The sequence below is a fragment of the Rhincodon typus genome, chromosome 48, assembly GCF_021869965.1.
Source record: "Rhincodon typus isolate 14 chromosome 48, sRhiTyp1.1, whole genome shotgun sequence".
In the NCBI taxonomy this organism is placed as follows: domain Eukaryota; kingdom Metazoa; phylum Chordata; class Chondrichthyes; order Orectolobiformes; family Rhincodontidae; genus Rhincodon; species Rhincodon typus.
Window position 1 is genome coordinate 6,248,406 of NC_063379.1, and position 12,420 is coordinate 6,260,825.

Consider the following 12,420-nt stretch of genomic DNA (forward strand, 5'->3'; position numbering starts at 1 on the left):
CAGTTTGTTGGTGAAATGGGTCCCTCTGTCACTATTTATTCCCACTGGAATACCGAATCTAGGCATGATTTCTTTCATTAATATATTTATCACAGTTCTAGCATCATCCCTCCTCGTTGGACAGGCCTCCACCCATCTGGAGAACGTGTCAACTATTACTAACATATACTTAAACCCTTTCTCAGCAGGCATGTGCTGAAAGTCAATTTGCAAATTTTCAAAAGGCAATTCTGGTTGGGGTAAGTGGTCAAACATAGCGGCTGTTTTTCCTCTATTATTCTGCTGGCATACCAAGCAAGTCCGTGCTACTTTCTCAATGGTTACTGTTATCCCGGGGGCATACCATTGTTGGGTGATAACATGCTGCATCCCTCCTTTGCCCATGTGAGCCTGGCGAGCCAGGGGCAAAAATAGACTACGGGGGCACACCACGCGACCGTCTGGGTGGCGCCATATGGAACCAGATTGATAGCACCCTGCCTTGTGCCAGGTGCTCTGCTCCTGGCGTGAGGTGAGCCTCTGAGCCTCTTCCAATTGTGGCGCTTCAATACACACAGCGAGCTCCCTACCTCCCGATTCAACCCATGGGGCCTGCAGCAATGGAGACTGTCGAACAGTCACTGCCTTCGCTGTTTTGTCAGCAAACCTATTCCCCTTAGAAATGTTATCCCCTGCAGAGTTATGTGCCTCACATTTAATAATCGCTACAACCTGTGGCAGCGCTATGGCTTGTAAAAGATTCAGTACCGGGGGGCATGCTTAATTGGTGTCCCCGATGAGGTGATAAATCCCCTGTTCTTCCACAGTTGCCCAAAGTCATGCACTACCCTGAAGGCATAGCGGGAGTCAGTATAAATGTTTACTGTGTTGTCCTTAGCCAGAATGCAGGCTCAGGTGACCGCAAACAGTTTCGCAGCTTGTGCCGAGGTTCCTTCGGGCAGGGCGTACGTCTCCATTACTTCGTGTGGGGTGACTATGGCATACCCAGCTAACAGTTTGTTGTCTCTTGGGCAGTACGAGGAACCGTCTGTAAACAGAATTAAATCAGGGTTTGTAATGGGCATGCTTAGCAAACCTGGCCGCGGCATAGTGTTAGCTTCGACAGTAAGTAGGCAATCATTTTGGTGCCTTCTGGAGTTGCCAAAGGAATAAAGGTGACAGGGTTGGTGGCTGGGGACCTCTCATATTTATAGTTGGAGCGAGAGAGAAGAATCACTTCATAGCCAGTTCGTCGGGCAGTTGTAAAATGCTGAGTGGAAGCAGAGTTCAGTAACAGCAGAACTGCGGGAAACTCTTACCGTACATGGATGATCCAACACAATGGGGATAGATTTTTCCACCATTACGGCAGTAGCAGCGACCGCCCGAAGACAGGTTGGCATGCCCATCATGACCGCGGGGAGCGTCGCGGAATAATAAGCCACTGGATGCCTCCCTCCCCCGTGCTCCTAACACAGGATACCCATGGCGAAACCTTGCGATTTGTTCACCTATAGTTGGAATGGCTTGCTATAGGTCGGGAGGCCTAACGTCGGTGCACTGATCAGTGCGTGCTTTAACTCCTTAAATGCCTTATCCCTGTCAACTGTCCATTCAACTGCAGCCAGTTTGTGTTGCAGTGTGGCGGCTCGCAACACCTCGTCTGGCTCCCTATACTCAGGGATCCATTGCCGACAGTATCCTACCATGCCCAGGAAAGAAAGGATACCATTTTTTGTCTTAGGGGTTGGGACTTGCTGAATGGCACTTATACGATCCTCCCCCAGTCTCCTCCACCCTTTTCTGATGTGAAACCTTAAATACTGTACGGTCTCCTGGCAAAATTGCATTTCCTCCAGGGACACCCTATGTCCCCGGTTGGCTAGATGTGCCAGAAGGGTTAAGGAGTCAGCCAGGCACTGAGGGCCTGTGGTGGAGGTGAGCAGGATATCGTCCGCGTATTGGATGATAGCGGAATATTCAGACAAGTGGCACTCGTCCAGGTTATGTTTAACAGCTGCGGCATAAGCTGCTGGACTTTCAGTATACCCTTGCGGCAGATGTGTCCATGTATACTGCTGGTTTTTATAAGTAAATGCAAACAGATACTGGCTGTCTTTGTGTAAGGGAATAGAGAAGAATGCTGAACACAGGTCGACTACCGTAAAGGCGCTGGCCTCCGCAGGAATAGCCGTCAGTATAATATTGGTATCGGGCACCAACGGCGCAATGGGGATCACTATCTTCTTGATGGCCCTTAAGTCCTGCACAAACGGAACTCATTTTTCCGACCTGATTTCGGAATGGGCAGTATAGGGGTGTTACATGGACTCTGTGTCTTCATTATTACCCCTTGTTGCAGAAGGGTAACCCTGTGCTCTGGTGTGGTTTGGACCTTTCCCACATGATTTTTTGTGCCGTGCCCATAGATTTACTGGCAACTGTGCTCGGGCTGTAGGGAGGAGAAGAGCATCCTCTTTTGGTGGTTGCTGCCTTTCAAAAATGGCTCCCCTGACCTGAGGGCGTACAGCAATCCTCCCCTCCCTGTCGTTAAAGAACTCAATGCGCGTTCCTTGTCCCAACACGGGCAGGGCTGTAGTGCAGATGATCTTAGTTTCGGCTACCATGCGTTTTATCATCGTCCCGATATCTCTAGGTTTCGCCGGTGGCTTCATGGCTACTGTCAAGTGGGGCATTGAGGAATCTCCCATTTTAAACCTTTCTTCCTAATCATCTACTAGTTCCACAAGAACACCAAAGCCTTTGGGACCAAAGTAAATGTACCGTGTCGTTTTCAACTTTTCTTTTCTGTTCAGATAAGGGTGTATCAATTTATTGTAAAGTGGGTCTGCCTGCACAGTATAGTAGGCTGTGCAGTGGACTCTGTTCTTTTCCCGACTGGTGCTGATTAAAAAACACAAATTCTGGGCTTAGGGACTCGCGAAATTCTGCAGAGCATTCTGCTTTTGCTGGAGTCCTGAGGTATAGGGGTTGCCATCCAGCTGCCAACAGTATAATATAGGCCCTGTATCTCCTAATTTTGGCTCATTCATCAATCTCAACATTTGGGGAACCCTAATTTGGGGAAGCTCCATATATACACCTTCGGTCGTACAATGTAATGTGGCTCCCAGTTTACAAAGAGTTTGTCGGCCCTGTAGGGGGAGCGGGGCTGTCTTAGAAATAATAAAAATATCTGTAACATCTCTTTCCTTTATTTTCAATTGAGCTGGCAAGAAGAGGGGTTCCGCCAGCTATCCCCACGGTTTCAACTAGGCGGCCACTTTCTAGGACGTCCGCAGAGGGGGATACAGAGGATATGGTGGCACCGGTATCGATCAGATAGTTTATTTTCTAATTTAATAGTAGTCATAGGCTCCTCCCTCATCGTTTTGGACAGTCTGATGATGGTCGCCTGTACCACCCTCCCCTCGCGGCACCTCTATGACGATGGATTTGGGTGACTAAAAGAGAAAGGGAGCATCTCCCCTCCCCTCAGGTCCTGGCCTCGTCCTGATCTACATTCCCGGACCCAGTGACCCTTCCTTCCACAATTGTTACACTGGTCTTGGGATTTATCTCGAGACCACTTTTGTCTCCTTCTGCCCCCTCCTCTCCCATTGGCCTGGGGATATCCTCCTTGTCCCATCGTGTCGGGCTTGCTTTCCTCCTGGGAAACGAAAAGGCCCTGTCTGTCCATATTCATTAATGAAGTGACCACTTTTCCCCATTGTTGATTCTGCCAATTTAGCTTTGCCAATTTGTAAGCCTTTGCCTGGTGGGGTGGCATACAGTTTAGTAAGGTTTGAACTGCCAGTGGTCCAGTCTCCAAAGGAATACCTGCATGTTCTTCCCATTTACTTCTATACCTAGCTGTAAAATCTGGGATAGAGTCCTCTTTTTGCTGCAGGCAGCGGGCTACTTCCCCTATATCACTATGTTTTCGCGCTTCTCCCATTATAGCTTCCTTCCCTCTATTCTCTAGCCAGTGAGACAGAGACTCATTCCCGATTGCAAGTTGGTCATCATTTGGTCTCCAATCTCCGTTTTCACTGGGGGGAATAGTGAATCCCTCTTTTAGAGATGACCACGAATTTCCATATGCACATTTCAGTAGCACCTGCACATCCCCGGGGAGAGGGGAGTAGATCATACATATTTGTACCAGCCAGTTATGAAAAGCATTGGGTCTCTTCAAAGGGTCTGGGGCTTCAGACACCATGGCTCGGGCTTCTGCTGGAGTCCAGGGTTTTAGTATAGGAACACCTCCAATCATAATACGGGGAGCTTGTAAAACCTCCTCCTCCCCTCTTGTCTTATCCGTGGCTTTTCGGCTAGGCCGTCTTCGGAAGTCGCTAGTGCTACTAACTGTCGACTCGGATTCCCCTGTGCTCTGGGATTCCTCGCTTTCACCGACAGCCTCCTGTGCCAAGGGGCCCCGGTAGGGTGGGGGTAGGGCTGCAGCCCACCAGGGGGAGGGGCGCTAGCCAGGGCAGGAAGGCGGGGATATAATCCCACTCCCGGGGGATTGGTTTCTACCGCCTTTTTAGCCACTGACTCTATTTGGTCTTTTTTCTTGGGGCGTTTTGGTGGCTGGTGTCTTCTTGCTACTTCTTTCTAACTTTTAAAACACCCCAACATATAGTCCACATCCCAATGTGGGTCGCCGTCCCCTTCTCGCGTGACATTCTCCCAAGTTTGAATTAGTTTTAAATTGAAGCTTCCTCCATAAGGCCATTGTCCATCCGACCACCCATACAAATCACTACTAAAGATAACCGCATACCGATCATATCCGCTTTCTTTAACTACAGTATCGGCTGGGGATCCTGGTGGGACTAAGGGGTCCCCCAATAGTTGTCACTGTTTCTTAACTTTCTTTATCTTTTTTAAAGTTTTCTGTCCTACCTTCAACAGTCCGTCATTTTTACCTCCAGCGTTCCTCCGCTTGTCAGCAGGACCAGCATTACCTGATCAACTGCTTCTGTTCCCCATCTTCTCTTCTCGGCTTTCTCTCCTCTACCTCTTTCCTGTGAAAGTAAAGGTTATACAAAACATTACTACTCTATAACCCCCCTTATTTACACTGAGCGCTCACCGGTTTCCCTGCTTTGTTGCGGGCCCTGCAGTCGAGTTATCATTCACCTTAGTTGAGATGTCTGAGTCTGATTTCCCTTAGCCCCCAATTCTTCCGAGCCCTCACCCTGTTCTTCAGCCTTCGGGCGTCTTGGCAGTTTTCTCGGACTAGGTTACCGGCCGGGCAGTCTTTCTCAGACTGCGGGGCAGCCTGGAACAATCCCCCTTTGAGCTAGGATTTGCTTAGCTTGGTCCCCCTTTCAGCTAGGACCGGCACAGATCTGTCCCTCTCCTTGTTGGACAGTCTAGGTTTCAGACTCTAGTGTCTCCACTCAGGTGATTCCATGGGAATCCCCTTCTGTGGGATCCTGCCGACTACGCCAAATTCTCGTAGAAATTTTTATTTCTACTTAACTGATAATGAGACTTGACTCCAGCTCCCGTTCGAAGCAGTTTATTTTCTTACTTGGTACCAAGGAAAGTGAGTGTCGATCTCCACTGACACCCGACTCTGCCAATACAGAGTATAACAATCTCATTTATACAATTAACTTCAAGGCGGGGTGTTCCCGTGACATCTTGTGTTTGTTGATTCATTCGTTGTAAGTTTTAAAGAAAACAGACACTGCTGGAGATAACAGGAATGCTGTCTTACAGATACCTTAATAATTACTTCTCCAAATGACCTTCGGCCTGCAGCTGGCATAGGGAGTGACATACAGTTTGATTGAAACTCTAGCTTATCAGTAACTGGGCTCCTTGGGAATATAAGGGACATCTCTACTTCAGCCTAAAACCTTGGTATAGTAACAATATATCAAGAGATCCGCCTCTAACTCTAGCTAAGATAACATGCACATAGTGATAACACAGTCTGAGTAACTACCCACCGACTTCTGCTAAGCTTATTAAATTCCCACATGCTAGACTAATTAAAATTCTTTCTCTATGCCATTAGTTTCTCCCATGGCTACCTTTTCTGTCTTGGCCTAAATTCCCAACTACCCTTGCGATGTAATTTCTGTCTTTCTCTGAATTCCCATCTACCCTTGCAATGTAAAATTTTTCTTCCACACACGGGAAATGGGGAGGGGGCAGGATTTGAAGTCTAAACTAAGCCACAATCACGTTGACTGGTGTAACAGACTGAATGGGCAGGTCTTCTGCTCCAATTTGCTGGGTTCTTGTGTTCATTACTTGAACCAATTACCAATCCGTTTCGATTTGGTTCCATGAAAACTTCTGTCATTTAATCTCTGCAACCTCCGCCCTTTAACAGACAATCCCCTTCTTTCTTCAGCATTACTCCGTTCCAATTGCTGAAAAAGTATATTTTTCTAACTTCCCTCAGTTCTGCTAAAAGTTGCCCATAACCCAAAGGCTAACCTCTCCCCTGCCCAATCCCACCACACCATTCCCTTCTCTCTCTCAATGCTGTCTAACTTGGTCAGATTTTTCAATATGGCTTGCTTTATTTCAGAGGCAGTGAGTCTATCTTTCCATCTTTCTGTGACAGGATACATTCTCCAATCCAACTCATTGCTATTCTGTTTCTTCACAGATAGAGGAGGTACTATAAAGGGATGTGCGAGATATTATGAACCAAGGGCCTTATATAATGCATCGGTTGGAACATGCATACCTGGGTGGGTGGGTGGGTGGGGAAGGACCTGAAGAATGATAGAAAGTATTTTAATGCTTGGTTCATAGTATCTCCAGGTAGAGACATAGTATGTCTACAGCCTGCAGGTAGAGCTGCTAGATATGTGTCAAAAAAAGGAAGTGGAAAAGACGGATGGATGGATGCGCCTTCGGCTTGGTGCCCCTCTCCATGGCCGACAGGTTACACAATATGAAAAGGAGAAAAATAGTTGTGTGTGGGTTATGAGGAAGTTGAGGGGCGGCGCGGTTTTATTGTTGCATGTGTCTTCCTTCTGCTTTGCCCACACCACATACTTTTCCCTCTCCTACAGCCTCGAAGGAATTGAAATGCCCAGTCCTTACAGAGGGAACCAGTTAATGGAATGGCATTGTTAAACAAAAGTGAGATATTGTATGATAACGTAAAGCATGAAATTGTACCCATCCTGATCAATATCTCAGGCATCCACATGCCAGAGGATTGCTCAGTTTAGTTGAAACAAATGTCTAACATGTTAATCAGTGTAATGGTGCACCAAGCTGCTCATGCCATGGGAACCACCAAGTATAGGGGATGCCGTAATTTCACTAGGCACAAGAGGGAGATATTGAATGGCATTGTTACAGGGGTCAATACTGGGTTTTCTGTAGTCAGTTGGACATAAAAGGTGTGAATGAGAACGTGCAGAGGCTTAGAAAATCATGGAAGAATTAATAGTGCGAGTTGAGGAAGTTCAGAAGGACCAGGCAGGGCTAAGTCAGAAAGCTGTGAAGATACAGTTAGATGGGGTGTCTGTGATGGAGGAACATGCTACAACAATTAATCGTCTAATTGACACAGAACGAGAGGATACTGAACAGGAGTATACACTGACTCATCACACACCCCAATTTCTCCTTCACCACCCCCGGGTTACTATTAGCCGAGCTCAAATGATACACATCAAACAGCAAGAACTAGAAGAGCTCACGGTATCTGATGTGTCCCATGAGAATCTCATAGAGTGTGAAGAAACAGAAGCAGTCCCTAATCCACACTTAAGGAAACAACTGAGGGAAATTAGACAGAGGGTAGGTCAGACAGTGAGATTCTACCATCAGTTACAAAAAAAGCTAAAAATTCTTGAGGAGGATACATGGCTAATCCACCTACTGCTGTAAATTTAGCATGGTCGATCCACCTAACCTGCACATCTTTGTACTGATCCTTATTGGTGTCCAGTGACCTCCCTGGGTTAGAAAGAGGTAATCAGCTACGGTTCCTGCTCCTGATCACTTGGGTTAGAGACAGAGGAGAAATCACCAGCATTCCTGCTCCTGATCACTGCCCAGTGATCCCCTGAGTTAGAGAGAGGAATCAGCCAGGGTTCCTGTTCCTGATCACTGCCCAGTGATCTACTGGGTTAGAGAGAGAGGAATCAGCCAGGGTTCCTGCTCCTGATCACTGCCCAGTGATCCATTGGGTTAGAGAGAGAGGAATCAGCCAGGGTTCCTGCTCCTGATCACTTGCCCAGTGATCCACTGGGTTAGAGAGAGAGGAATCAGCCAAGGTTCCTGCTCCTGATCACTGCCCAGTGTCTTCCTGCTGGAACTGAATCTGAACACCAGCAGGGTGAAGGACATCCTGGTTAAATATGAGAGACAGGCTTCACTTCAATGGGAGAAAGGATTGGCAACTTTGACCTCGTGAACACACTGTGCAATGGTGACGAGTATAAAGCTGTGACTCTGTGTTTCTGTGAAAGGGGTAATGTGTGAATTGTCCTGTGACAAATAAAGTGTCAAACACTCTCTTCTGCCATGTGTATTCAATTTCTTCAAGCAGCACCTTGCACCAGGACAGTTATAGCATGGGGTTAGATACAGTATAGCGCTCCCTCTACATATGCCCCCCCACAACTTTATACCCATTGTCAGCATTGAGCACTCCCAGTATGGGTACAGCATGGGTTAGATACAGTGTAGAGTTTTCTCTACATTGCCCTGACGGTGAGTCGCTGAGCATAATAATACAGCAGGGAAGCAGACCCTTAGGTCCAGCACGTCCATGCTGACAGATATCCTAAATAAATCCAGTCGCATTTGTCAGCATTTGGCCCATATCCCTCTAAACCCTTCCTATTCACATACCCATCCAGATGTCTTTTAAATGTTGTAATCTTACCAGCCTCCACCACTTCTTCTGGCAGCTCATTCCATACACACACCACCCTCTGTGTGAAAAAACTGCCCCCAGGTCCCTTTTAAATCTTTCCCCTCTCACCTTAAACCAATGCCCTCTTGTTTTGAACTCCCCTACCCTGGAAAAAGAACCTTGGCTATTCACCCTATGCATGCTCTTCATGATTTTAAAAGTCTCTGGAGGTCACCCCTTGGCATCCAACGCTCCAGGGAAATTAGCCCCAACCTATTCAGACTCTCCTAATTTATACCCAGTGGCAGTATCGAGTGCTCCCAGGACAGATACAGCACCAGGATAGATATAGTGTAGACCTCTCTCTACATGACTCTGATAGGGTGACTGTGCTGAGAATGTTGTACTGGGCTTTGCAGGACAGAGCCAAGTTTCTGATTAAAGCAGGTTTGGGCCTCAACAAACTGGGGCCTAACCAGATACTGGGGCTAATGTGTGGAGCTCCTTTGTGCTCTAATGACATGTGCCCCTTCTCATGGTCAGTTGAACCATAGATTTGATGCCATAGGGAATTTGGTGACACTGGGGATCAATGGTTTGATCTGGAGGCACACAATCCAATTGTCTTAAGCCCCAGGGTCTCACAGAGTCAGAGGATTACAGCATGGAAACAGCCCTTCGGCCCAATTTGCCCTTGCCACCAGTTTTCACAATTAAACTAGTCCCATTTGCCTGCTATTGGACCATATCTCCCCATATCTCATCCATGTACCTGTCCAAATGTTTCATAAATGATGAAATTTTACTCACATCCACCATTGCCTCTGGCAGCGTGTTTCTGATACTCACCACCCTCGGTGTGAAATAATTGCTCCTCTGGATCCTTTTGCATCTCTTCCCTCTCATCTTAAACTGATGCCCTCTAGTTTTAGTTTCCCCTAATATGCGGAAAGTCATTTGGCTATCTACCTTATCTATGACTTTAATGATTTTATAGACCCCTATAAGGTTGCCCCTCTGTCTCCAATGCTCCAAGGAAAAAGTTCAAACCTATCTAGTCTCTCCTTATAACTCAAACCTTCCAGTCCACGTACCATCCCAGTAAATCTTTTCTGCACTCTTTCTAGTTTAATAATATCCTTTCTCTTGTGGGACAACCAGAAGTGCATGCAGTACTCCAAATGTGGCCTTGTACAGGACAAGACATCCCTACTCCTATACTCAGTGTTCTGACCAATGAAGGCAAGCATGCCAAAAGCCTTCTTCACCACCCCGTCTACCTGTGACTCAACTTTCATGGAGCTATGTACCCCTAGATCTTGTTGTTCTATAACGGTCCCCAGGGCCCCACTACTGACTGTGTAAGTCCTGCCATAGTTTGACCCACCAAAATGCAACAGCTCACATTTATCTAAATAAACTCCATCTGCCATTCCTCAGCCCAGTGGCCCAGTTAATCAAGATCATAGAATCCCTACAGTATGGGAACAGACCTAAAGCCCAACAAGTCCACGCTGACCCTCAATGCATCCCACCCAGACCCATCCCCCTATACCCACCCCTGAACACTACAGGCAATTTGGCATGGCCAATCCACCATAACCTGCGCATCTTTGGACTGTGGGAGGTAACCAGAGCACCCAGAGGAAACCCACACAGACATGGGGAGAGTGTGCAAACTCTGCACAGACAGTCACCCAAGGGTGAAATCGAGCCCAGGTCCCTGGCACTGTGAGGCAGCAGTGCTAACCAGTGAGCCACCATACAGTCTTGCTGTATTCCCAGAAAGCCTTCTTTATCATCCAATACACCATCAATCTAACCTTAACCCCACCCTGCACACCCCACACCCCCAAGACCGCACATCCCTGGACATTATGGGCAATATAGAATGGCCAATCCACCTAACCTGCACAGCTTTGGGCTGTGGGAGGAAACCAGAGCACCTGGAGAATCCCACACAGACATGGGGAGAATGTGCAAACTCCACATAGACTGTTACTCGAGGGGGAATTGAACCCAGGTCCCTGGCCCCGTGAGTGGGCAAGGATCCTCCACCCTGTCTCACATTCTGCATCGGGCTCTTCCCCTCCACCTATCTCTCCTATGATAGACCCTCCTTCTTCTCCCCTCATGCCCCTTTCAAACACTCTCCCCTCTCTCAGGCTCTCCTGCCCCCTTTCTGTCGACCACTGTCCCCCTCAGGAACTCAGGGGTATGGCCACTGTCTAATTGCCCCCTCAGGCCCTCCCCTCACAGATTCACAGGCTGGAAGACATGGTGCAGAGACTGACTGGCCTTTTGACTGGCTGCTGTAATGCACAGCAAGATCCCAGTGGCAGCCATTCTGGCCACACACTCAATGAGAAAGATACTTTATGCCCCTTCCACACCACCACCCACCGACCCCGGTTTGGGCAACAGTGGGGGTAAAACCTGGGAGAGTTGGGGGGAAAGAGGTGAATTCCACTGCATTAACTGTACAGCACCCTGTGGCACTGAGTCTAGACCGTCCCAATGCCCCCTCCCCAGCCATTTTTGCTGCATAAATACATGGGTTCAGAAAACAACTCAACAGTTTGAGGATATCTCCTGCTTCAGTAGCAATATGTTCAGTCTTTGTGAGGTTACCTCAGTAATCATTAGGGTGTGACAGTCTGGTAATGACCAAACTCACCGAATGTGTCAACCAAAGCAGGATTAAACTGACTGATACAGAGAACAATAAAATGATGGATTTCCTCTGGTTCTCCGTCTCTGAATTGCTGTGTTTCTCCTTTCTGTGACCCAGGAGTCCAATGTGGGTTCTATTCGCACTAAAGTACAGTTGATGGTTAAACAATTAAACAAGAAAATTAAAAGGAAAGGCAGCCAAACAACGCAGGTCCTGTAAAAGGAGACAAACCCTATCCCTACAGATGAAGCTAAGAAAACCAGACTGGATTAGCTTTACTTTAAAACTGAGAGTAACTGACCATACTCGAGTTAATGATGGGAAACCAGACAGAGTTCATTCAGAATCTGACAGTAAATGTGCATCCTGTAAACAGTGACAGGGACATGACTGAGTACCTCACTTTTATTTTTAATCTCTGACACCATTTTTAGTTTCATCTGCTTTTGGATGTTGGCTGTTCAGGGTCCTGTCATTTACACTCACACTTTGTGTGTTTTCTCATCTCCCATTTCTCCCTCACTTCGGTCCTTGCACCATTTTGGTCATTATTGTCACTGTCATTTAAGTCTGTCTTGCCCTCCACCACAACACAGACTTTACCTTCTGCTGTCCTTCCCACCTTCCACCTGAGACACAAGGAGCAATGCAGACAGTTCCTCCTCACACATGGTTGGTACGTTATCACTCACAGAGATACAGAAACACAGAAAGGTCATCAATCTCACAGGCTCAGATAGAGACAGTGTTCAGTCCCAATCTGATCCCACGTTCCAGTGGCATCTCTTTATTCTAACACTCAAACAGAGCAAGAGAGAAAGAGCTATCTCTGTCATTGACCACAGAGATTACAGACTGACCCCACTGTATCTCTGTCACTGACCCAGGGGAGAGCAGACTGACCCCACTGTGTCTC

The 12,420-nt window shown here is 47.4% G+C and overlaps 1 protein-coding gene across 2 annotated transcripts; it reads right to left on the reverse strand.

Moving 5' to 3' along the window:
* Window positions 1-760: 760 nt before the first annotated feature.
* On the reverse strand, window positions 761-5,553 carry LOC125487974. Of its 2 annotated transcripts, none has more exons than XR_007266181.1 (2): window positions 5,471-5,553; window positions 761-1,027 (listed from the first exon to the last, which is right to left on the reverse strand). XR_007266181.1 is itself a non-coding variant. In XM_048620698.1 (2 exons), exon 2 carries the CDS (start codon window positions 4,253-4,255, stop codon window positions 3,422-3,424), a length of 834 nt encoding a protein of 277 aa, XP_048476655.1. In that variant the 5' UTR covers window positions 4,256-5,009; window positions 5,471-5,553; the 3' UTR covers window positions 3,369-3,421. The 2 variants fall into 2 exon arrangements, 1 of the variants encoding a protein (XP_048476655.1); XM_048620698.1 differs by lacking the exon at window positions 761-1,027 and adding an exon at window positions 3,369-5,009.
* Between the last annotated feature and the right edge of the window lie 6,867 nt (window positions 5,554-12,420).

Excerpts from the sequence above, each read along its gene's own strand:
- LOC125487974 (XM_048620698.1), bottom strand. The coding sequence starts at position 4,255 with ATGATTGGAGGTGTTCCTATACTAAAACCCTGGACTCCAGCAGAAGCC.